At 39.2% G+C, this 26,810-nt stretch overlaps 1 protein-coding gene across 2 annotated transcripts in view; it reads left to right on the forward strand.

Annotated features, from left to right (window-relative positions):
* The window catches only part of prkd2 (protein kinase D2), a 54,435-nt gene extending 34,947 nt beyond the window's left edge, over positions 1 to 19,488 (forward strand). Inside the window, exons 9-21 of one of the 2 annotated variants that reach the window (XM_088345417.1) lie at positions 41 to 200; positions 1,027 to 1,138; positions 2,247 to 2,324; positions 2,406 to 2,718; positions 3,655 to 3,707; positions 3,795 to 3,867; positions 3,933 to 4,039; positions 5,526 to 5,687; positions 5,856 to 5,954; positions 7,527 to 7,794; positions 7,873 to 7,958; positions 14,447 to 14,656; positions 19,154 to 19,488. In XM_088345417.1, coding sequence (XP_088201543.1) covers positions 41 to 200; positions 1,027 to 1,138; positions 2,247 to 2,324; positions 2,406 to 2,718; positions 3,655 to 3,707; positions 3,795 to 3,867; positions 3,933 to 4,039; positions 5,526 to 5,687; positions 5,856 to 5,954; positions 7,527 to 7,794; positions 7,873 to 7,958; positions 14,447 to 14,656; positions 19,154 to 19,219 — 1,787 coding nt within the window. In that variant the 3' untranslated portion in view covers positions 19,220 to 19,488. Of the gene's footprint in view, positions 1 to 40; positions 201 to 1,026; positions 1,139 to 2,246; positions 2,325 to 2,405; positions 2,719 to 3,654; positions 3,708 to 3,794; positions 3,868 to 3,932; positions 4,040 to 5,525; positions 5,688 to 5,855; positions 5,955 to 7,526; positions 7,795 to 7,872; positions 7,959 to 14,446; positions 16,921 to 19,153 lie in introns of those variants that run through there. The other variant, XM_088345418.1, reaches the window with a different exon arrangement.
* Positions 19,489 to 26,810: the final 7,322 nt, after the last annotated feature.

A 26,810-nucleotide genomic window follows, 5' to 3' on the forward strand; every position in this document is an offset into this window, starting at 1 on the left:
TATAAATATGCACTCAGTCCCATTCTTCATCTTTTCGTAGATATGTTGAACCCCAGTGCTGATCCGGAAGTGCCGATGGACTACACCAGCGACTACGACGCTTCAGACAAGTCATCAATGGACGACTCGGATGAGGCTTGCAGCATCCCGGGTTCTTTTTCTCCTGAGAGCAACCAGGGTGGAGTCAGTGCAGATCAGAGGTATTCAAACGGAATGGAAAACATGTAAACTCATTCAGTAAAATAAGTTTTGTCCCTGAGTGCCAAAATGTAAAAAACATTTTTTTTCAAATTATTTTTTAAAATGTTTTATAAAGATATTGGCGCTACTTTTCAGTAAAGTATCAAGCCTCTGGAAATGACTTTAGAATGATAAATCACCATGAGATGGCAGTTGTGGCTTCGTTCAGATCTTTGTTAAAACATCGGAGCCCCCACATCCTCGTGTTGCTTCATGTATTCAGCGATTGAGAGTGTATGGGTTGGCCCCGAGTGACCAAATCGTGTTATCTTGTCAACCGAAACATCAGGAGCTGAAAAGGTTTTTGCAAAGTTTATGCATCATAAATGCATAAGTTCAGTGTTCTTGCAATAAAATGTTATTTTGCAAGCAGAGTGCCTTTGTGTGTATGGAAAGCATTGTTCAGATATTGGAGGTATCACAAATTAAAAAAAAAAAAAGCACCGAAGTGAAGGTTCTGCTTAATATGCATTGTTTCACGTAAAGCCCCTTTACTCAGAAGTTGTCTTTGAAACACGTATATTTAAGAAACTCAGCAGTGTTCAATTGTTGTTTACTAAACAATGGTAAAAGACAGATACTTACGTCTTTCTACTAAAAGATGAGGTTTCCAAATTTCTTTTGATATGTCCAATGCCTATATAACTACATAACTGAATTTCCCATAAGCCTTCAAAAATGAGTTAAAATAGCAATGAATTGTAAATTTCTGGCATTAGATGAGATAAGCAAAGTAAAAAAAAAGTTTATTTTAATTAACACCTGATTGTGTTTGTTTCTTTCCAGTGTTTACATTCCACTCATGAGGGTGGTCCAGTCAGTGAGGCAGACAACCCGTAGATCCAGCACGGCTATCAAGGAAGGATGGATGGTCCACTACAGCAATAAGGACACACTGGTATATTTAACTCGATCATTTCCCCTTTTTTCTTTCATTCTTGTCCTTTTTCTTTTGCCAAGCTTTTTTATTTAACAATGTTTTATTAAAAACTCAAACACACATCAACAATATCAAGAGAAATGCTTGTATTGGGTATAAATTAGGTTAATTTCCTTGGAGTTTGTGTATTGATTCAGATACCAGCTTTAAATATGTTTTTTTGGAGGTTTCCACCCTACAACATTTTAATACAATTTACCTTTTTCAATGTTTTATTTTGCTAGAACATTTAACATATCTGATGGGGAATCATTGATATATCAGCCCTGATTTCCTCATTTGATGATGATTATTTTTAAATTAAATCTAATTTTTTTTATTCAACCTCATCTCTCTTCTCCTTGCTCTGAGAAGACAAACCTTTGCCATATTCTGTTAAGATGACTAGTAGAATTTCATTTTTATTATGAATAACTTCCTTATGTGCCTATTTAAAAAATGCTTTATTCATAACAGCTACCAGTTATAAGAATCGTTTGTGGTCTACGCCAGTTTAGAGAAAATTACAAAATACGCATTTTCGATGAAAACTATAAAACTAGGGGATCAATGCTTTTAATCACCGATTTTATTGATGTGTTGTTACAGCTCTATATTCGTCATTTAGTGCTTACAGCACTGCCTCTGGCAGTCAGTAGTGATAATATGGACCAAAAGTTACAAATAAAACTACTTTTCTATGAGTCCCACATGTCATCATGTCACTCAGAATCCTGTGTTAAGACAGTAATTTAGAGACATTCCCGATGACACGGGTATGACAAATTTTGGTATGCATTTCTCGAACGAAAGTAACTTTCAGGGCTTTTAGCTCCGTCTGCAGCGGTACCCTGAGAACCTTAGTTACATTCGTGATTTTCGTTTTGCACTGTACTTCTTATTTATCTTGTCTTACTAACACTAGATCTGTCCTCCTTGTCTTTTTATTTCTTCTGACACTCCCTCTTTTTTCCATTTCTTAGCTTTCCTATCATCTGGCCATTCTTCTATTCTTCCTCTTGGACTTCAACGCTCAAACCATCCCAATCGTCCCCTTACATGTCCTCTTCGTGCGCTACCCCAACAGAGAAAGAGACACTACTGGCGTCTGGACTGTAAATGCATCATCCTTTTCCAGAACAACACCTCAAACAAATACTATAAAGTAAGTCCAGTTTATCCAACTGCCTTTTAGATTGGTACATTTCGAACTTGCCTTCATGGTTATGTCTCATCTTCCTCGCAGGAGATCCCTCTATCGGAAATCCTAGAGGTGCGACCTGCCGGCAACTTTGCCTTGGTCCCCGCTGGTACTAACCCGCACTGCTTTGAGATCATCACGGGCACCATGTGCTATTTTGTGGGGGAGGATCCCAACACAGTTGCGCCCCTTTCCCCTCGGCACCCACCTTCCCAATCTCCTCCATCCCCCAGCCAAGTGGCCCCCAACAGCGGCATCGGGCGTGAGGTAGCCAAGGCCTGGGAGAGCGCCATCCGTCAGGCCCTCATGCCTGTCATCTTCCAGGATGCCCCTCCAGCTGAGGGAAACACTACTCACAGTCAGTCGCACCTCCTCTGAGATATTTGTGTATATACAATGGTTCCTCTTCACACTAGATTCATTTATTCCTTGATCAAGCTCGTATCTTGAATTTCTCGATTTTCAAACAAATTTTCACCATAAGAAATAATTAAAAAACGGAATTATCCGTTGACGGTTTCCCAAAAGCATCCATACTAGCCTTTAACACTGTATTTATTTGTGTATAACGCGCTCTTGTCAGGTACTCATGCTGGTTTTCTTCAAGAAAGCCCCACCGGCGGTGGGAAACATGACCCAGTCAGTTACACCTCCTCTGAGATATTTTTGCATTTACAGCGTCCCTTCTGCACATGAGATTAGCTCGTTCCTGGAGCAAGCTCGTATCTAGAGTTTTTTGTATCTCGAAATTTTTTTTTCCTATAAGAAACGACAGAGAACCTAGTAATCCGTTCCCAGCTTCCTAAAAGCATCCATGTAAACCATAAATACCGTATTTATTTGTGTATAATAGGCTCTCCTCGGGTTCTCATGCACGTCACTTTCCAGGATGCCCCTCCAGTGTAGGGAAATAACATTTACATTCGGTCACACCTCCTCTGAAAGTTTTTTGCATGTACAGTGGTTCCTCTGCATACGAGATGACAGTAAATTACAGACTATAGGCCACTACTTTTTTACTACATTTTAAGCACTGCATCTTTAAATATGGTGCAGCATATTCTTTTTTTTCCCCCGTGGTGGAACAGACACAAACAGCGAGCTGCTTTTTCCCAAAAAGCATGCCATCTAAATACAAAACACTACAGTGATGTATGGAAGCATTTTTTTAGAGGATAAATTAGTCAATGTTTTTGTCAACATTCATATAATACATAACAAGAGTATACAACGATTTATATACAAATGAAATTTTTTTATGCCTAATATTTAACATGAATATTATTCTTTTTAGGACAAGCATCTGTGAGCATTTCTGTGTCTAACAGTCAAATCCAAGAGAATGTGGTGAGTTATTTATCGCATAAATCCTTTAAAAATATACAAAATGAGAAAAAAAAGATTGATATTCTTGACATGCCGTTTGTTCTGCAGGACATTGGTACAGTGTACCAGATATTTGCAGATGAAGTTCTGGGCTCGGGGCAGTTTGGAGTTGTATATGGAGGTAAGAACATTTACATGAGTTTTTCAAACTTCTGTAGAGTTTTGAATGTCATATTTCTTTATCAGGAAAGCACCGAAAGACTGGAAGGGACGTTGCTGTCAAAGTTATTGATAAGCTCCGCTTTCCGACCAAGCAGGAGAGCCAGCTGAGGAACGAAGTGGCTATCTTGCAGGTAAGCTCAAGTTGGGTGGGCATCACGATGCCCTCATTAAGAGGAGAGCAGGCAAACTGCAGCCCATGGGTCGGACTTAAATCCAGCCTGCCCAATGAAACTGTTAATGGTATAATAGTAAAAGAAATAAATTGTAAAAGAAAAATACTACTGATAAAAAATATTTTCGCCCCTTTGAAAATAGAGTTTTGATGAAGCAGTAATTTGTACTGCATTAAATAACTGGCTCAATTTATCTGTATAGTGCTTGCTTCTTTTAAATCATGTATTATATTTATCAAGATATTAATCAAATTTCATCCACAAAAAACATATTTTCTGAGGTAGTCCTGCTGCGTTTTCCTAAATTTAGTGCTTAAAATCCTTAGATATTATTTTGCTTTATTTCTGAGTGTTTCAATACAAATTTATTGAAATTAATCTATTTATAAACAATTATGAAATAAAACCTGGATGTCTGCATGTACTGTGTTCATAAATGTATACCATCGTCACTCTTCTAAATAGATTTATTTTCATTATTTTCATTTTTTAATTTTTGCATTAATGGATTGGCTGGAAAGAGAAAAGTGCAAAAAGGAAATGAAAGCCCAAAATTGGAGCTATGTCTTTTTGAGATAGCAGCGACGATATGTGATGGATTGGAAAGGCCTACTATTACAATCTTATGTATTATTGCCAAGATATCAAATTCAAGATTATCGAGATTATGATTTTTTTTTTAAATTGACAATTATTTGACATTGTTTTAAGGCATTTAAAAAAAATAAGATGCAGATTGTTGTCAGATTTTGTGCTGATGGGAAAAGCGTGGCAGATGAGTCGTATCATTTGACTAGGAGCTCAAACTGAGAGCTTACACAATATAGGGACCGTAGTATGATATTGATCAATACTGATTGCTTTTCAATTTTGTTATTTGAGTACTATATTTTATCTTTCCATTTATTATAGTTTTATTACTTGTCATTATTCAAAATAATCGTATTAATCAAGTTTGAAATACATGTTTTTCACAAATACTGTGTATAATACTTGTATATAATACTTGTATATAATACAATGAAATTAAATAATTTTTGAAATTCCAGTCATTTTACTTCCAATTAAAACAGTAGCTGAATTTATGCAGCAAATATTACATCACTTGTGGTTACTTAGATGCTCCGAAATGAAAATGTATTTATATTTAAATTATATAAATTGATACTTTCAGTTTAAGATATCAGAAGGTGGGGATTTTTTTTTGTTTAAATTCAAGTTGTTATGCAATGCATTTGCAGCCACCAGGGAGCGACATCACCTAACATTTCTCTCCTAAGCGTTGTTTATAATGAGTCCAACAACTTGAACCACCTGACGCTTAACAATCTGTATTGGCCACTTGGTTTTTGTCACTTATCCCGTCAAAGATTTATATTCTCCTGTTTTTGATGAGATATTAACTCAACTTAACTTAACCATATCATCGTAAACTCACTTTCAGAGTTTGCGCCACTTGGGCATCGTAAATCTGGAGTGTATGTTCGAAACCCCAGAGAAGGTCTTTGTCGTCATGGAGAAGCTCCACGGCGACATGCTGGAGATGATCCTCTCCAGCGAGAAAGGTCGACTGCCTGAGAGGCTCACCAAATTCCTCATCACTCAGGTGTGCATTTAGGCCGGCATGGAGAAGATTTCTGTCTTTATGTTATTGTGCTTGCATGTACTGTGTCGCTTGCGAGTTTTATCTTATGGTTTCCTACATAATGCATTTTCAAACCGTGCTTCTCGTGGGCCCGTTAGTACAGCACACACTGTCCTTGTGTTTGCGCAGATTCTTGCAGCCTTGCGACATCTGCACTTTAAGAACATCGTCCACTGCGATCTCAAACCTGAGAATGTTCTATTGGCGTCTGCTGATCCTTTTCCTCAGGTAGGAATTATGGCAGAGTAAATTTTCACATTTACACAACAAAAGTTGGTAAATCAAGGTGTGCATAAACCAAGATTGGATTGTTGTTACTCTAATTGGCTTTTGGTGATTATCTTCACACACCACAGAAGGCACAAGGGATTTCTTGCAATACTTTTCTATGAGCAATAACTTTTCAATTTTGTTTAAAAAAATATTTGAATTGCAAAACCTTCATTTGAGCATAAACTAGCATGATAACATGCTTTGCCTGAAAAATCAAGTTATTTTATTCATCGTTTTTTTTTAATTGTATATTATTTTATTTGAAATGGGAGCATCAGTTCATTATTCGTCTGATACTTTGCAGTTACTTGTACAGTATCTGCTGCCCAATTATGTCCATGAACTCCAAATTTAAAAACCGAGACTATAAAGTTGCTATGCATGGATTAGAAAGTGCTAGAAGAGCTTGTAAATGTCTCTATTTAAATAGATCATTCTTTGGGTGGGATTGGATTTATCAGAGGTACATGGTACCAGGTAGTGTGTCAGAGCCAGATCAGCTAGTAGACCCAAACGCGTAACGTTACACACAAAAGTTTACTGGATAGCCGGAGCTGGAGATCAGAGCATGGTCGGTGGGCAAAATTGGGTCAATAGGTGGACATCAGAGCGTGTTGAAAGGAAGGGAAAAATCATTGAGCTGGAGATGATCAGGAAATCAGGAGCAGACGAGCAAGATACGGATGAGGACGGGACAGACGGGAGCCAGAGTCAAAGTGCTTGCCCTGCATATGCGGATGTTCGCTGACGGACTGACAAGGAGTGACTGGAGTACTGAGTATAAATAGGAGGGGAATCAATCAGGCAACGAGCAGCAGCTGGCGCCAAACGAGCGGGCACAGGTGAGGGCAATGAGTAATCATGACAGTAGTGGTTCTCTTAAATGTAATTTTTCCATCTTCAAATTAAAACATGTTGAGGGAGCATCTCGTCAAATACCCGAGTTATTACTTATAATTGATTTTTGCTATATATTATCCTGCTAAACACTGCTTTCATTATTGTAATTGTATTCTTATTGTGAACCCTATATCACCAAAAATTTTGAATAGTCTTCAGGTACAAAACATTCTAATTACCTTGTTTTTTTTGGGTAAAAAAATAGCAAAGTACCTCCCAAAATTTGGCCTGTAAAATTTATTAGTGAAAAATGGCGTCTTAAATCTATTATTTCTTGTGTTTTTTTATAACCAATTTTGAGTACTGAATAAATAATGTTTTTCGAACCCCAATTTACAACAATTAACAGATAGTTATATTTTGTGAGAATTCTTGAATATACGATATACTGTAATCAGTCGCTACTTCATACTTTGCGGCCTCAGTTCCTCACAGCTTAAAAAATATTCCATGATCAATTATCCCCGACTAGATATTGCTCCGGGCTGGGGCCGTCACTGTGCAATTTTGCTTGGCTTCCCTGTCACGGGGTCCCTGTTCACGCATGATTAGAGTATGTTGTTTCAAATAAGCTCTACCTCCTACTAGCAAATGCCTTAAGCGGTTCCACACCATTTTTGGTTTTAGGTAAAACTGTGCGATTTCGGCTTTGCTCGAATCATCGGGGAAAAGTCATTCCGTCGTTCTGTGGTCGGCACGCCGGCCTACCTGGCCCCGGAGGTTCTGCTGAACCAGGGCTACAACCGCTCGCTGGACATGTGGTCCGTCGGTGTCATCATGTATGTCAGCCTCAGCGGAACCTTCCCGTTCAACGAAGATGAAGATATCAATGACCAGATACACAACGCTGCCTTCATGTACCCTTCCAATCCCTGGAAACAAATCTCCTGTGATGGTAAACGAAGCTGCAGGGGATGAATGTTCCTTTGTTTTGGGGTGAGCTTTCCTAATATGATGCTTTTGTGGTTTCTAGCTATTGATCTGATCAACAACCTGCTGCAAGTTAAGATGAGGAAGCGCTACAGCGTTGACAAGAGTCTCAGTCATACTTACCTACAGGTAATCTATTTAGGGCTTTTTTGGGCTCCTGAAAATGTTGTTAACTGAGTAATAATGTTTCAGTCTTCTCTTTGACACCTTTATAAAGGTACTAGACCTTTTTTGGTTTCAGGTAACTAAAATTGTTATTGGGAATAATTTTGGGATAAAGCCCATTACTTTCTCTTTCTCCTTCCCCTTTAACTTTGTAAAAGTGAGGGCAAGGGGATATTTACTTTATTGAATTGAATTGAATAAGTATTGGGAATGTACTTCCTACTTACCGCGTCATCACTTTGAGTTGCATTTGTTGTGATATCGCATACTCGTAATTCCTCTTTTACCTTCTATTTCTTTCTTTTAATTTTACTCACTTTGAAACAGTAACATGGGAAATGGTGTCAACAATCTGTAGTGTTTAACTTGCAAAATGTATGCCGTAAGACGCATACTGCGCTTCACTCTAGTTAATTTTTCCCTGCAACCAAGTCTCCTGTGCCCTCTGTAGGAATTTATGTTCCATTACACAACATAAACACATACATATTTGGTTCCTACCCTGCCACAATTGCTTCCAGCTCGTTGTTAATACCGAAGGGGACGTGGCTATGATCAAACTGGTTCTGACTTTGTGAAACCGATTACGGAGAAATGTAATGACGTTACATAATTAGGATACAGATAAATTAAATTGCATTCCATTATAGTTACAAAAAAATACTTTATCATATTACAGGTACATCTAGATAAAAAAGGATTACTTTGCAAGATTACAATTTGATTTTTAAACTATATTTCATATACATAATGCTCCTACAGACAAATTGTGTCATAATTACTGACATGAGAGAGAGAGAGAGAGAGAGAGAGAGAGAGAGGGAGAGGGATTAGATTTACACACAATTTGCGCGAGCTGGAGCTGTTGCGACAATTGTAAAGACCGGCACCTTATCCACCTATGCATGTTTGTCAGTAAAATCACTTTTTCCTTTTGTCTGTATTTTTTTTGTCCTTCACCGTAGCACTTATTTTGTTGAATTGGCGCACGCCTGAAGTTTCGTGAGGTTGCTTACGTGTGCTTTTTGGGAACTAAGCAGCCAGATAGCTTCTTGCTAGTGATGCGTTTAGGGACTTTCAGTCAATTTGATTGATTATCTCCTTTTTGTATTTTGCAGTAAATTGTTCAAAATCCACTATTTGATTTATGCATTGTTATGTTTTAATATTGATTTACTTAGCCTAGTAAATTTGAATACTTTAAAGAGGTTTGGCATCCCCACCTCAAACACGTAAAACACACTTGGTGTGTTTAAAACATTACTGGGAACGAGAACGTTTTATTTGCTTAACAAACTATGCTACGATGTTAAAATTTTGAAGGACGACAAGCAAATTTCTAACCTTGGTTTCTTCTAGTTCTTTTTCAAGGTTACATTGTAATTTTGTGTTTATCAAAATTTTGTAATTTTATTACGTTGTTTATATTTTGTCTTTCATCAGCATATTTGTATTATAGTAATCGAAAGCGATCCAGTTACATTACATATTATAGAATTAGGATTAGTAACTGTATCGGATTACATTTTTAAAGTAACCCTCCCAACCCTGTACCTGACTACACTTTGCAGAGCATTCAGACTTTCGTACCTCATCTTAAACCTGCTTTTTGAGAGTAAGGATTAAAATTGAGGGGAAATTGGAGTAATGGGATTGAGCCTTACTAAATGCCACTAGTTTAGGTAACTGTTCTGAGTTATGTCGAGAAAGTTGGTAAGCGATGTACTTATTGTGCCATTTATCACATGTAAATATTTATTATCCCAAAAGAAAAGTAAGGTTATCGGTGTTAAGCAATTGGTAAAATGAAATCAAAACATTTTTTAGTCTCTCGTGTTTGGGGAAAATACTTAATACATTGTAAATCTCCCAATTTTTTTTCTTCAGAGGTCTTAAATTTGTGTAGTTTCCATCACCAACAGGAAGATTTATCTTAAGCTAAATTGCATTTTTAAAAATACCCCAAAGCCCCTAAGTTGCTTTCACACGGGATATAAATAGCAATTATAATAAAGTAATACATACGATTTATGCACACGAAGACACTTCACAATCAATATATCAATCATCCATTGACACATTTACACTGAATGTGTACGTACATTTCGTGTGATGCATATTTATGTTTATTTTAAAAAGGAAAGTCCTCGTTAATATAGCAGTGAACTGGAGCCTATCCTCGCTTACTCTGAGTGATTTTTATTGCAAAAACGTCAATGAATAAGACATTTAAACGGCTTGAAAATGCTCTAATGGTTCAAATGAGCATCAAGTGATGATTACCGAGAGTGGGGAAAAAACTTCTTGGGTCATTTAAGTTGTCATCGACACACCCTCACTCAGAAAGCTTCTAATGTGCTTACCTAACGATGCTTAGAAAGCCCTTTTTAACTTTGATCAAACTGTAGCTCAACTTTATTGACATTTTTTCCTCCATATCAGTTATGAATAAATCTATTGATGCACCTGAACACATAGTCAGTGATGTTTCCTGGGTTCCTGGTGTTAGGAATTAAATACTAAAATTTACCGTTTACCAAATTGTTCGAATTAGTTATCTAACTCCATTACCCGAACACAACCTACATTCACCTAACAATGCGCGCTCGTTTCTTGATGGAAAAGATGAACAAGAGACCGACATTTCCACACAGGGGCAGAATTAATTTCATTGATAATTGAACTAAGTGAACTCCATCGAAATCGGCCAAATTAGTCGAATTAGTGTCATCTGAGTCTCTGGGAAGCCTTCTCTCTCTAGTTCTCCCGCTTCTCGGCCCACGTCTTTCCGCAAGATGGTGTGCCGGCTCCGCCCATGGGCGTGCCAATGAAGCCCAACGTGAGCTCCACCAACTCGCCGCAATGTCTGGAAAACTCAAAACAGCGGAGAGCGTTTCTCAAACAATGCCTGCCGTCCTCCGTCATCAGGGCCTTTCTGAGTCGTCGGATGTGCTGACTATCTCATCAGCCTCACGTCCCGTTCCAGCCATTCCTGTAAACAATATTTTCTACTAGGGTGCCCTGAACTTTCACTGCCCATTGAACTTAAGCCTACTCGGTGAAAATCTTCATTGCACTCAATAAATGTAACTTGTATTCAATCGTATAAAATCCTTTATAGTCAGATGTATAAAATCCTTCAATGGGGTGTTTCACAAAATAAGTAACACTGCAACTTGTGTTCAGGTGGCATTTCCCTGTGCTCATGGTTCTCCAATCCGGATCCAGATCCATCTCGAGGCATTTTTAGCTGCTTCTCTGCTGCTTGCTGTTCCTGTAATACACAGCGCATTTAAGCTTTGTGGAGCTAGTACCCCACAAATGCTCTGCTGCCAACTTTGATGAGTCATACATCTTGACTTCAAGTATAGCTGCAATAGTCAATGACCACGGGTTGATACCTGGTCATCTTCCTTTTGCGGCTTCCCCAAAGTTGTCCTCTTATGGCATTGTCCACTCCATCAGAACGATGTTTTCGGTGCTGTCTGAGGCCAGTAGGATGTCTGGGTCTCAGGGTGGTGCTGAAAATGAGTGATGTACTTCTCTGGTTAAATCCCTGAAGAACATACAGAGAAATGTAGAGGTGTGGTTCATTAACGGCGAGTCCATGGCTCATACCGGTGCATAAAATCCTTGAAAATGCTTGAATTTTAATGTCGCGTTTTCAAAGTTTGAAATGTACTTGCAAATGTTTGAAATTGTTGCCATGTTTATCAGCATTCTGACTGGATAGACCATGCATTAAATGAAGAAAAATAGACAAGTCTCCTTGAAAATTACACCGACATTTCTCTCTGGTGGTTTTGCCTGGCCATTGCATTTCTTCTTCCCTCATGATTAACGGCAGAATGGCATTGTCATCTGAAGTGTCATCGCCCCCTACTGGTGCATCAGGACAAGTACCTGGGACTAGGATGCCGGTTACTGGAGAAATTTGAAAATTCGCTTTAAAAATGCTTAAAAAGTGCTCAAATTTTGCTAGGAAAACGGTGTAAGAACCTGGAGTTACAATAAATGGTGACGTTTGAAGCCCTGTAAAGTGGGTGTACCACCTGACTGATTCAGGAAATGATTCGCTCAATTTCAGTATAGTTCAAAATGAAAGTGACAAAAAACCCCTTCGATTCCCCTTTGCTTGGGGAATCACTGTAATATACTCTTCTGATTTTATACAAATTTGCCACCTCATATCTGTGCCCCCCCACTTGATCAGTACCATTTGAGTTTTTTCAAAAGCAGGTGAAATTCTCAGCAAAAAAGGAAAATGCTTGAGTCCCCAAAATATTATTTTTGAATAAAATGTAGTCTGAAATTTACATTAATCGACCCAAACAATATTAATTATATTAATAATATTAAAGCAATTATTTGTTGTAGTCCCAACCTGTACTGCTACCCCCCTTTTTCTGTATAAAAATGATGATGATAATGATAATCATCATCATCAAGGCTTAAAACCCACCTCTTCAGACTTGCCTATCCATAATGAACTGCCTCACGTACCGCCCCCTTTTTTTAACTCTTAGTTGGGTTGGGTTGGGTTGTTTGGTTGGTTGGATGGATAGATGGATGTATCCCTTAACCACTACGGTCATCAGGGGCACCGTTTCCCGTGGTCTGTCTTGGGCAAATGCAGCCTGTACTTTGTTTTATTTTTGTATTTATTGCTTGTTTGTTTGATGGTTGTTTGATATTCTGTGTACAGCGACCTTGGGTGGCCTTAAAGGCATTGCAATAAAATGTATTATTGTTATTATTAAAAATGAATAAGCACTTTATTACATATTCTCTCCTGTTGCGTGAACACAAATATAGACAAAGTAACACAGGACAATTCATGTTAAAGCACTCTTCAAATAAATAATAATAATTATATATATACTATGGGCAGCACGGCGGCGCAGTGGTTAGCGCGTGTGCGGCACAGTTCTATGGTCTTGGGAACCTCCTGTGTGGGTTCAAATCCAGCTACCGGACTTACTGTGCAGAGTTTGTATGTTCTCCCCGTGCTTGCGTGGGTTTCCTCCGGGCACTCCGGTTTCCTCCCACATTCCAAAGACACGCATTTCAGGTGGATTGGCCGGTCCAAATTGTCCCTAGGTGTGAATGAGCGAGCGAGTTGTCTGTCCCTGTGTGCCCTGCGATTGGCTGGCAACCAGTTCAGGGTGTCCCCTGCCCACTGCCCGATGATTGCTGGTATGGGCTCCAGCACCAACGCGACCCTACTGAGGATAAGCGGTGCAGCTAATGAGATGAGATGAGAGATATATATACTATATTTGTATTCAGAGCATGCATTTTGCACCCCACCCCTTTACTACATACACCAAGCATGTTATACATTTTTCTGCTCACATGAGGGCCAAGCCAAGGAAATTAATTATTTTTCTATGAAGTATTTTCCTGCAGGGCTTCATTGGTTTTCATTTTGCCCTCACTACTAACAATGTGCTGGGGTGCCCTCTTGCAACATGCTCTTGACAGCGTTCCTGTTCTGACAAAAGGAGTTACCCAGATGGTGTTAGCGCTCAGCTGCAGATTTTTTTCCTGAGGGCTCCTGCATTTAGTTTCAGCACCTGGTTGTGTTGCCAAGTGTCTCTCCCCTGCCCGAGCGCAGGATTTCAAAACGTGTTCCAGAGTTCCTTTTCCTGAACACAGTTAAAAGAGGAAGAAAAAAGGTCCTGGATCATTTAACTTACTCAATGCCAAAAGGTTTCTCTCAATTGGGAAGTATGTGTGCTAACCAATGTTTGCCATTTTTAAAAGCCAACAGAGCATTTAGTTATGGAACTATTTAAGCATATGACATCAACCCTCATCTTTAAAAGTATGTCTCGATTGTCACCAAACCACAGTTGATCGTTGTTAGTTTTCTGGAAACAACTCGTTTTCAAGAAAACTATTGAGATTTTTTTGGGGAAAGGATGCATTTCTAGCAAAACTTCCTTTGTGATTTCTCCAGTATATCGACAATGCTTTTCTTAAACACAAGAGCACTGTCCTGGCTAAATACAATTGTATTGCAATAACACTAAATTTATGCATGAATGATGCATGAACTTTGCAAGTAAATTCCAGTGCCTGATGTTTTGGGAGACTTAATCACACGATTTTGGGGGAGGTGCCCACACACTCTCAATTGCTGGATATAGGAAGCAAAGCAACACTAGGAAGTGGAGCCTCTTCTATGTGTGGACAAAGATCTGACCTAAGCCATACCTACTATCTAGTGTTGATTTTTCATACTGAAATAATCCCCAGAGGCCTGATACTTATTGATTATCGGCGCCAAAGCCTTAAGTTTTTAAAATAAAAAATGTATTTTCATGTTGTGGCTCAGGAACAACGCATCTGAAAACGCTTCCTATGTGCTTACTTAACGGTGCATAACAAAGCCCTACTTGCCTTCAAATCCCAGTTCCGCTTTATTGATTTGTGCTCCTCCCTGTCAGGACTACCAAACGTGGTTGGATCTCCGAGAGCTGGAGACCAAGCTAGGGGAGCGTTACATCACTCACGAAAGCGACGACAGCCGTTGGCAGTCCTTTGCCCACCAGTACACTTTGAACTACCCCGCTCACCTCCTGGCACCGCCTGCAGCATCCGCCTCAGATGACGATGATGCAAAAGAAGATGCGGACATGAAAGGCCTCGCCGAGCGGGTCAGCATCCTTTGAAAGCTCGTGGTGGACTCATTCTGCGAGAAATGTTTACACAGTCATTACCATTATCAGCTGAATGACAGCACTCCATTTGTCAGGTTGATTTTGTCTCAAGTTTTAAATTTCTTTTTGCAACTAAGTCTTTGGGGATTTGTCAGCTAAATCATTAGAAAAAACAAGTAGAATCAGAGTATGAGGTCAGTATCACTATAAAGTGTGTTATTTGTGTGCGTAAGTATGAAACGCTAAAATAAATATTACATTATGAACCTGACGATTGCCAATGTTGGGCTTACGCGGATGAACGGTATTTTGATCGTGATGTGGAAAAGTGTTTGCAGGTAGGACTCACAGTGTTGGGCCTGTTACTAAAAAAAAAGTAATTAGTTACTAGTTGATCATTTAAAAAGTAATTGCCTTATACCCCCAAATTACTGACACCAGGGTTCATACAAGTGCTTAAAATTCCTTGGAAGTGCTCAAATTTTAATGTTGCGTTTTCAAGGATTTAAAAGTGCTTGCTTGATATTTTTGCCAAGTTTATTAACAAGTCTACTTCCAAATGGCACAGGCACTGCTCTCAGGTAGCTTCGCTTTACCATTGCATTTTATCTTCCCTCGGGATTAACGGCAGCTGGTATTAGTTTGTACGGCATTGTTGTATAAAGCGGCATTGCCCCATGCGGAGGAAAAGTGGATGCTACGTCTAATTAGAGCACGATGAATTGTGTATTAATGCAAGGTTTACGTATCATTTGTGGTCACTTATCATAGGCCATGCAAAACCTTAACATAGCGTTTACCAGTGGTAAATTGTAACGGGAAGAACTTCCTGCAACTGAAAATTTAAGCTACATGTATTGTTCAGATCCACAAATATATTTGCGATACACTCAAGATCTAAAAATGATAGGTCTGGATAAATGCACATGACAGATTAAAAATCCCACATGTAAAACGCAGATATATTTGTGAATCTGTAAAATACATGATTTACACTGGCTTTTTCATTTTAATGGTTCTAGAGAAATTGAAATTTTGGCTTTAAAAGTTCTGTAAAAGTGCTTGTATTGGCCACAAAAAGCTGTTCAAACCCCATGACGCCCCAAATTGGCACGTTACTCTGAAAGTATCAAGTTACAAATTATTGTATACCCTCACACTCAAGCCGGCCCTCTAAAACTGCTTGAAAATACACACATTATAAAAGAAAAAGAAGAAAACATGTACACCAGCGCGTGTGCAATAGTGAGAGCTTGCTAACAAACACTTAGCCGAGACACTTCATATCCATTTTGTTTTTTTGTCTCCAAACCGCTCGAAGATTTCCTTCTCCGTTTCTGGGTAATGTCCAAGACATTTTCTTTTTTTTTCTTCCAAGCATGCAAAAATAGTATTACAGATACACATAAAAAGACCAATATTCAACATTCTTTAACCATAAATTATTTCCTCAGGATTGCTCAATTGAGCAAAAAAACACAGTCTCATGATAACTACAAGCACACTATCTAGCTGTTTCTGTAGTCTGTTTCAAAGAACCTGCACCCCGCCATCTGATTTATAAACTGAAAACTGAAAGTTTTTCTTTTGCTTTATAAAATGTGGGCAAACCCGATGCACTTTATGGTGATATTGACTTGTGTAACAGTTAAAAGGAGAATCACTTTGTCTCAATGTATCGCAGAAAAGAAAACATTTGTTCTTTTGTAACCCAATCACAGTCCTCTTCAATGTTGAAAAAAAAGCAATTCTTTGATTTGATGAGGTGGTTTGAAGTGACTCAAGATTTGCGTCGGTGTGGTCATTTTACCCCATGATGGTCTTGTTCAACTGGAACTATTGATTGGGTGACTACACGTCTTCCTGTAAATAACACCAACCACCAAAAACATTCAAATCTTTAGAAATGCGTAATGTTCCTGCCAGGATGGAGCTGGTTTTCTTTTGGAAAAAGAACATTCTTACATGTGCACAAGAATGCATCCTCCCTTCTGTTATCTATTATCTAAAATGTCAATAGGTTGCATGTTTTCTGAGTGAAATGAAGTAGATTTTGTGTAGACTGTAGCATTATTTTTAGTTGTTATGAAGCATGTATACGCTGATGTTGGTGTAGTGTCTATATTTTTATAGAGGAGGATGATGTTGCCAGGTATTGTAACGCAATACAAACGTAGAAAATTCATGTTTTGTTTTGTTTTGAAAATCCGCTTTTCTACTAATACAAGGGAACATGGGAAATAAACACCGCCAGGACAAAAGTGTTTTGACAAAAAAATGACATGCCGTCGCCTTGACGATAATCAGTTTTTGCTGTGAAGTTGCTCGTTTCTCTTTTGAAATTTCAATGATCAGACAGCCGCTGACAAGGTTTCATTATCAAGGCGCTACAATATAGTTTCAGCTCAGAAGTGCACAAACGAGCCAATTGTGAGTTTGTCTGAGCGGTGAAATTATACCTTCAGATGAAAAAAGAAACGGCTTTTATTCATTTTTATAAATTGTGCATAGAAAAGTTAAAGGTACATTTGAGTGCTTATTCAACTCTGCCAAGGTTTTATCTGCTCACAGTCTGACTGATTATGATGTGTCCGCGCATAAACCAGCTCAAATCATCAATTTGCCTCTAATGTAAGTAACCTTTTTATTTGTGGTGTAGAAAAAAAAAAACAAGTAACATCCGATTTGGAAACAGGATCGATTACGACAATCCGATCGTAAAATCCATTGTCTTCATTCTGATTATAAAAAACTACTATAGAAAATACTACTACAGTAATACATCCATCCATCCATCCAATATCTGCAACGCTTATCCTCAGTAGGGTTTCGGGGGTGCTGGAGCCCATCCCGTCCATCTTCGGGCAGTGGACAGGGGACACCCTGAACTGGTTGCTGGCCAATTGCAGGGCACACAGGGACAGACATTTCGCTCGCTCATTCACACCTAGAGACAATTTTGACCGGCCAGTTCACCTGGAATGCATGTTTTTTTGGATGTAGGAGGAAACCGGAGTGCCCGGAAGAAACCCACGCAAGCAAGGAGAGAACATGCAAACTCCACTCAGGAACGTTTGATCTTATGACTTTAGAACTGTACCGCACACGCACTAACCACTGCGCTGCCGTGCTGCCCTACAATAATACAATGATACCAAAATACTATTAGTGAAATAACGGAAATACTACAAAAATACAATACAGTAATATTAAAAAAATACTACAAAGATAGTATGCAAATACCTCAAAGCTACTTCTACAGAAACACTACAGTAATACTCTAATACAAAACAGAACAACGACAAAAATCCTTGTACAGAAATATTACGACAAAAATACAAACGCCAAAAAAATCTAACTTCAGTAATACTACTAAAATACTACACATGTGTTTGGTTGGGTTTATCCCTGAACTACTAGCATATAAGAGTCTGTGGTTTGCAATAATCTGGTCTGTGCAGCCCTTTGAGACTCTTTGTGATTAAGGGCTATACAAATAAACATAACTTGACTACTAGGCTCGTAGGGGTATTTCCTGTGGTGCGTCTTGGGCAAATACAGCCTGGTGTCGCCCATCCCTCTCCGGGCCAACAAATGTTTCATTCGTACGGTAGGCGAATGTGCTAACCATTGCACTTCGGAAACACCACAGATATATTACAACCATTAATTCATGGGGAAAAAAATCGTATATAAATATTACTAGAAATACAAAATACCACGAAATAAAGGTCCAGTAAAATACTTCAAAAATACCATTAGAATACAACTACAGTGGAACCTCGGTTTTCGAACGCCTCTCAGTTCGAACAAATCGGTTCTCGACCAAAAATTTCGAGAAATTCTTGCTTCGCTTTTCGTTCAAAAAATCGGAGTTCGAACGCCAGTACGCTAGGGTGCGATGCTGAGCGGCGTACGGGTGTAGATTGCCCCCACCCCTCGTGAAGAATTGTTGTCACGTGAGCGCGCACTCCTTTTTGCTTTCGTTTTTAATATCGGTGAACGGAGTGTTTTCACCCCTAATTATGCCTCGGAAGAAGGTCGGTGCAAGCAGCAAAGTTGCTACAGGTGAAAAACGAAGAGTAGCGCGTACAACTATTGCATTTAAGAAATAAATAATGGCAAAATATGAAGAAGATGTGCGAGTTTCCCTTCTTTCGAGGGAATAGAGCATGGCTTCTGCATACCACCACAAAGGTAAGAAATCCTATTCATAAATCTTTTCTTTATCCTTTAACCGCTCACCACTTGTTATGGAGACGCTGGTGCTAAATGACGTGTAAACGACCTCATTTTTAAATTTTTACACGTTCATGTTAGCGTAATCTTTTGTACGTAAGATTACGCTAACGCGAACGTACGATTAGCCTGGGTTAGCTTCATGTTTAAATTCGTGGTAAACATTCAGGGTGTTGGAACAGATTAAAACGATTTTACATTACGTTTAATGGGAAAAAACGATTTCGGCGATTGAACAATTCGGTTTTCGAACAGGGTTCTGGAACGGATTATGGTCCTTCCTGCCTACGACCCCGATTACGAACTCGTCATCGCCTCTGATCTCCAGCCCCGGCCAAAGGACTTTCCATTCCCGCCTGTCTTCGTCCGACACGGAAGTGTCACTCCCGCCTCGCTCGCTCCTGTTCCGTCAGTCCTCGGATCAAGCAAGCAAGCCTTGCTCTCCCTCTTTTTTCAATAAAAACTGAGAAACGTACGCTATTGAGTCCTGTGTCCGTTCTGGTCTGTGACAATACTGGATTCTATTATGGAAATACTACAAAACTATAACTGCAGAAATACTACAAAAAATACTAAAAGAATAAATCTGCAGTAATAATACAGAAATAGTGCAAAATAAGGACTAGTGAATTACTACAGATAAGTTATGGAAATTCTACAAAAAATACTACTGCAAAATAAATACTGCAAAATACTATAAAAACATAAAATGTGACTGAGGAAAAACAAAATCTACAAAAAATGTTAAAAAAAGAATAGAATTACAGTTATACTGTACTACCAAACTACATATCGAAAGCGGTGCTAGGAATCAAATGGACTGAACCATTTCAAGTCAGTGGATGCTTTCCGTCACTTCATATTTTTGTTTTGCTTTACCTGATTAGGGCAAAGAGCGTTTTACTAACGCTATGATTCTAGGGGGTGCTCGAGTCCCCCCAAACAAGGGCTGGTTATGCCCAAAGTTATAAGAATCATTTGATCAGGATCACCATCCAGCATCATCTATCTTCTCATGATTCACACACAATTACTGTGCCAAATTGTGCGGATATGTAAAAGATATCCGATTGTTGTGTTTTGGCCGTTGAAAGTAGTCCTCTAGTGAATGTTATGCTAATTTGAAGATAACCAGGAGCATGATTGCAAATACAAAAGCTTCTCGAGGACAATTCTACACACGTCTCTTTATAGACACAGTAAAGAACAAGGATTTTTTTCCGCGTGGTGAATAGTGCGCTCGAACGGGCTCTCCAGGCAGAAGAGCTCTTCGGGGTCGCCAATCACACGAACGGCCGCCTTGGTCTGACTGACGGGGGCCGTCTGGCTGCGTTTTCGCCTCCTTCGTGTGCCGCCACCTTTGTTCTCGGGTCGACTGGAGCCTCTTCTTCAGATGCACATTAATCAGAAGCGGGTGAGCTCAATCTATACTAATAACAAGTACAGTGGAACCTCGCTTCTCGACCGTAATCCGTTCCAGAACCCTGTTCGAAAACCGATTTGTTCAATCACCGAAATTGTTTTTTCCCATTAAAAGTAATGTAAAATCGTTTTAATCCGTTCCAACACCCTGAATGTTTATCACGAACGTAAACATGAAGCTAACCCAGGCTAATTGTACGTTAGCGTTAGAGTAATCTTCCGTACGAAAGATTACGCTAACATGAACGTGTAAAAATAAAAAAAATCAGGTCGTTTACAAGTCATTTAACACCCGGGTCTCCACAACAAGTGGTGAGCGGTTAAAGGATAAAGAAAAGAATTATGAATAGGATTTCTTACCTTTGTGGTGGTCTGCAGGAGCCATGCTCTATTCCCTCGAAAGAAGGGAAACTCGCACACCTCCTTCATATTTTGCTCTTATTTCTTTCTTAAATGCAATAGTTGTACGCACTACTCTTCTTTTTTCACCTGTAGCAACTTTGCTGCTTGCACCGACCTTCTTTCGAGGCATAATTAGGGGTGAAAACACTCCGTTCACCGAAATTAAAAACGAAAGCAAAAAGAAGTGCGCGCGCGTGTGACAACAGCTCTTAACGAGGGGTGGGGGCAATCTACACCCGTATGCCGCTCAGCATCGCCCCTAGCGTACCGGCGTTCGAACTCCGATTTTTTTAAACGAAAAGTGAAGCAAGAATTTCTCGAATTTTTGGTCGAGAACCGAGGTTCCACTGTAAAGCTCTTGATTTTGGAGTTTTGCTACTGGTATTTTTTAAAGTCTCTGAGGTTTGTAAAACAGTAAAACTACAGTTTATCCGGATGTTCGCGAAATCTGGATCACAAGTTTTGTGATTTCTAATGTATTTCTTACGAAAAATTCTTGATTTTATAATCCGTATCATTGGCTATTCCGGAACAATCATTTGGAACCATTCCTATGGATTTTGCCATGTCTGTTCCGGAGTTCTATTCCAAGTCAACATCCTGTCTTTCACGTCATCCATCCTTTTGTTTATCGACAAATTAATTTCGGTATGCATTTGTTTTCGTGGGACGTCTTCCCGGTTATCACTGATAACTACTATTCGTGCAAAACGACACTAAAGGAGACTACGATGAGTGTCACATCATGGCGTCAGTAAAAAAAGAAGAATCGTTAGAACCGGACAGTAGAAGAAAAATGAAAGATGACACAATACTGTAACAATCACAATGGCATGAAGAAAAAATACATCGTGGCTTTTTTCACATGAAACCTCAAACATTGTCAGATATTCTGTTTCATGAATTATCCGTAGTGGGTTTACATAATTCACCCACGGAACACAGTTGTGTAGAGAGTTCCAGCGGGAAAAGTTAGGAATTTGCGCTGTCCCTTCTTCCTGTTAGAGACATAGCAACGTGCCATTGTCATTGGGCCCTTTTTTGAAGAGCCACAGTATGTCAATAAAGCTCCCGTTTGCTCCGACATTTATACTCCGCTTCAGACTCCCGTTCTTACACCCAACAATTCTCATTTTATCCGTGTGAATAAATGGGATAAATTCATGTTCAATCGAAAACCAGATGAGTTATTCATGTATTTTCTACTAAACATCATTTTTAGGTCAGGGGGTCTGAGAATACCATGCAATCCATCCATCCATTATCTGCACCGCTTATCCTCAGTAGGGTCGCGTGGGTGCTGGAGCCCATCCCAGCCGTCTTCAGGCAGTGGGCAGGGGACCCCCTGAACTGGTTGCCAGCCAGTCGCAGGGCACACAGAGACATACAACTCACTCGCTCATTCTCACTTAGGGACAATTTGGAATGGCCAATTCACCTGACATGCATGTTTATGAAATGTGGGAGGAAACTAGAGTGCCTGGAGGAAGCCCACGCAAGCACGGGGAGAACATGCAAACCCAACACAGGAAGGTTCGATCTCATGACCTCAGAACTGTGCCGCACAGGTGCTAACCACTGCGCCGCCGTGCTGCCTGAGAATACTGGACATTGGCTAATCCAGATAATCCAGGTAATTTTCCCGGTCTATTTGATTCTGGATTAACAGAGTTTTACTTGTTCATTAATCCATCGCTGTATCGCAGTTCACGCTTTGCAAGTTTTCATCGTGCATTGTGTTCTGAACTCTAAACGGGCCTAATTTAATTTTTGCCTGTGTCTGCCTAAGCATCTCTAATGTTCCGGTCCCAATGTATGAAAAACAGCTTCACCAACCTACGCGCAAATATTTTTCAATCTAGTCTAGTTTCTTTAGAAGCAAATCATGAATCCTGATTGCATATATTCAAAAAGATTGTTCTTGGATATAAAATCATTCAGCTGCTGTGCCACCACTTTTTCAAGTACTTAAGAAAGAAACGGTATGTTTGACACAGGTCTATAATTACATAAGCTTTCTGGATCAAGGTTGGGTTGTTTCAGTGTAGCTTTTATAACAGCCGACTTAAAAGCTGCTGGAACAACACCTGAGGAGAGTGATATGTTTACAATATTTAGAACTGAAGGTCCAAGGACCACAAAAAGACCTTTAATCCGCGAACCCCGAAGCGGGTCAAACAGGCAAGTAGTCGGTTTGGCCGTACTCACCACCTGTTTAAGATTATCAATTGACATATCACTAAATTAGAAAAAAATCCCTGGACAGCCACCATGTCGAGCATCTCTAATTTTGTGAAGTATTTACATAGTCTTTTCTTACCGTATGCATTGAATCTTCTTATTAAAGAAAACCATAAAGTCATGGGCTGAATGGATAGAACATCTGGAATAATCTGTTGCCTTGTCAGTGATGCTACAGTGTCGAAAAGGATTTTGGGGTTATTCTTTTTTGCCACAATCACTTTAAAAAATAGGGTGATTTTGCAGATGCAAGAGCTGCTTTATACTTTAACAAGCTGTCACACCAGGTTTGATGGAAAACCTCAAGCTTGGTAGCACGCCATTTTCATTAGGATTTCCTGCAGTCTTGTTTAAGCGATCTAGTTTCATCAGTTAACCAAGGCGTGAAGGCGTGCGTTTTTTCGGTCGTGATTTAAGCCATAGGGGAACCACTGAATCCAGGACACTACCCAGAGTAATGAAGCCCCATAAAAGAGTGAAGCCCTCAAGGGAAATCCTCCACACACATGTAGGGGCTTCAAGATGATCCATGACCTCGACTACGCCGTCACGTGGACAGAAAAATGTATCGTGAATTGTTCTGTGTTACTTTGTGCTTATGCAACCAGTAAAAGAAGGAGGTAAAATCAAGGGCTCATTCATGTTAATTTAAAACAATATTTTTTTGGACCCAGGCGTTTTCTATTTATTTGCAAAGAATTTCACCTGCTCAACAAAAATTGTTTGACAATGTATAGTTGAAGCAGCGGTGCATAGATATGCGATTGCAAGTTTGTACAGAATTGGAAGTGCATATTTCTGTAACATTCAACTCTGGCGGAGTTTCTTTGCCGCTTTTATTTCGAACCCCACTGAAAGTTAGCCAATCCTTACCTGAATCAGTCACGTGGTACATGTGCTTCGCAGGACTACGTCATCAACACACATGCCAACTCGCGGTTCACCACTCATCTAAAATACTCGGCACACGCTTCGGGGGCACAAGCCCTTGCTTCCCTTCCCGACCATGAATTATGCCTGGACTGTCGCTTTCACCAACGCGAGTTTACCGGGTCACCGACACCTTGCCTGCCCCCGGACCTCGAATGCTTCTGGTGATCAAGATCTCTCTTGTGTGCCAAACCTAAACGAATAAACGACCCATTGTTGCTTTCATCCTTGCTTCTGCATTGTGTTTCCGCGCCACCCCGAGCGGGTCCTTGACACAACCCTACAACAAATGAGGGATTACCGTATATAATTAGTCATTCTGTGTTTGGCTCTCACAATGTTAATGGATCTTTAATAGAAGAAAATCTGCACAGTCGTCAAGCATTAGCAAAACTAATGGTTACAAGGCTCATTTGAGTAACGATGACTGCCAGCAGCATGACACTGTGAGGAAGTGACTCAAAAGTACAAGGTTCCCCCAGCTCTTACTATTTTAAGAATCAAATGACAAATCAGGCTTCCTGCTTCCGGCCCAATTACAGGTTTTTTGTTTACACTTGTTGCAGTTTCTTCTCAAATCTACCGTAAATTCCAAACTACAAGCCTCTACTCTTTTGCTACATTTTAAACAATGACATGGCCTCTTCAGTGTGCCTATGTGAGACTCAATGGTCTCTACTGGTTCAACCGGGATCGTGCGTGCAAGGGTGCTTTTACATCACAGCTCTCCAACGTCGTGCCCCCAAGAACAGTGGACCTTTTCGGAAATTAGCTCACCAGTGCTCGGTCATTATGATTTTCCAGTAAAAAAATGTTTTGTTAGTGGTTAACTAATTATTTTTAACCATACTTCCAGTAAGTAACCTGGGAGTAACATGGTAACATAACAGTAATAACACAATAAGTTATTTTACAAATGCATATTAAACTGGGTGCACTTATTAGTAACAGAAAGTAGCACTCAGCTTGAAAAATGTTGGAGACCCTTGTTGTAAATAGTAATACGCAAAAGCAAGGACAAGTCACAGCAACTTAACCGGTCAGCTCAAGTTTTCTATCTAATATCTGAAAGGCCTAATCTATTAACTGACCATATTACAACTTTTTCAGCCACAAATCAAGTCCTCAGTTCATTCATCCAAATTGAACAGCAATGGAAGTAATCCATCAAAAACGCTACACTGCTCTATCCGTATCATCTACATAAATTTTAGGGTGGTTAAGTTTCTTTTAATCCTTGAGGAGCGATGACAAGCGAATGCAATTTAGTCCATCACCTAATAATAATCCAAAGAAAAATGTGTATTTGTTTCTTTTAAATCTGTCAAATTACATTTCTACTCCACTAGCAGATCCCCGCCCTTTTAATTTAAATATATTATTTCTTAAATGATCCTTAGTATGAGCAAATTATCTGAAATTAGCGACCGATTTTTCTCATTTTAATATGTTAAAAATATATTACTCTCGAGTTGAGTAGTATCCAATATTCATGATGTAACAATATACTATCTATATATATTTTCAGGAAATATGTTTTATTTAAGACTTGATCAAATTAAAAGCCGTGTTTTACCTTTATAATTTGTACTTACATAAGGGCTGCTGATATTATAGTAATAGTGAAATAAGACTTCTTATTTGCCTGGTAACTGATATTTGACAGCCATCAACAAAACATACTTTTAAAAAGCCTTTGTGATATTTTCGCTGACAATGTGGAACGTGAAACTGAACTTGTTAAAGTGTAAAATTGCCATTTTTTTAGGCCGGTTAAAAACACTTGATTCGGGTTGGGTTGAATTCAGATTTCACCCCCATTTCACCATATCCTCATTTCTCTGGCGCGTCCTTTTTTTGCTGGTATTTTGTTCTTTTAAAAATCCAGACAGATGATAGCCTTGTAGCCCACTATTAGTTTGGTGTATCATTATTAATGCATTCACCCCAAATGTTATCGTATGTGCTCAGTTATGAGTCATAGGTCAAAGTAAAAAACACATTTTGTCACACCCCGGCAAGCTCCATTGGTGTGGAAGTGCAAAATTGTCAACTTTTGTTGTTGGCGACAGCCAAATACTCATAAATATTTTGACTATACATGCAGTGACACTATAATAATCCGACAATGCTCAGCACAGTAGTAGGTCACATACCAATTGTGTTAGTACAATTCATTATGAAATGTGAACATTTTTCAATTTTCAACAGGAAAATCCTCAAATTTTGAAGTGTGCGTCGTTTAAAGTGTTTCAAAACTTGAAAGTTAAATATTGTGTCCATTAAATATGTCTTAACAATGCCGAACTGAGTTCGAGGAGCCTTTGTTCTCCACGCCGCCTATCTCCTTCTATGTTACTTTTAGTTAGCTGTTCGGGGCAGAACACATTAAGTACAAGAAATCGGGACTGATTAAAGTGCTGAAGAGTGACGTCATGCTTTTCCACACAGTTTGTTCTTCTCTGTATTTGTTAGTGTAGCATGGAAATGGTGAAAGTAAGAAAAGGTCCGCTTCAAGTACAATCCAAACACCAATCAAAACCCCAAGAAAGATAAAAAAAAGTGTTTACTTGAGAGTGTCAAATAAATGCACACACTTGATAAATGAACTGACCTAGGCTGCAGATGATACAAGCCAGGAGACTCCGGCAGAGAGTAACAAAGTTTCAGATTCCATACAGCTCATTTAGAAAGAATTTGAACATAGAATAAATACAACCATTCACATATTCTTAATTCTATATTTCCATGATGAAGGGTGAGGCACAGCATCACTAGCCTCTCCTGAAAGCACATCTTTAGTTCCATGCTACAAAACAAACTTTAGAAAAAGATACTGCAGTTGTGGCCTTTGAAGTTCAAGATGGATGTTTAAGGTTACCAATAATTCACGACTTACCCAGAACCTCCCAAATTG

This window comes from Urocampus carinirostris, chromosome 10, assembly GCF_059441175.1.
Source record: "Urocampus carinirostris isolate Australia breed hairy pipefish chromosome 10, RoL_Ucar_1.0, whole genome shotgun sequence".
NCBI lineage: Eukaryota > Metazoa > Chordata > Actinopteri > Syngnathiformes > Syngnathidae > Urocampus > Urocampus carinirostris.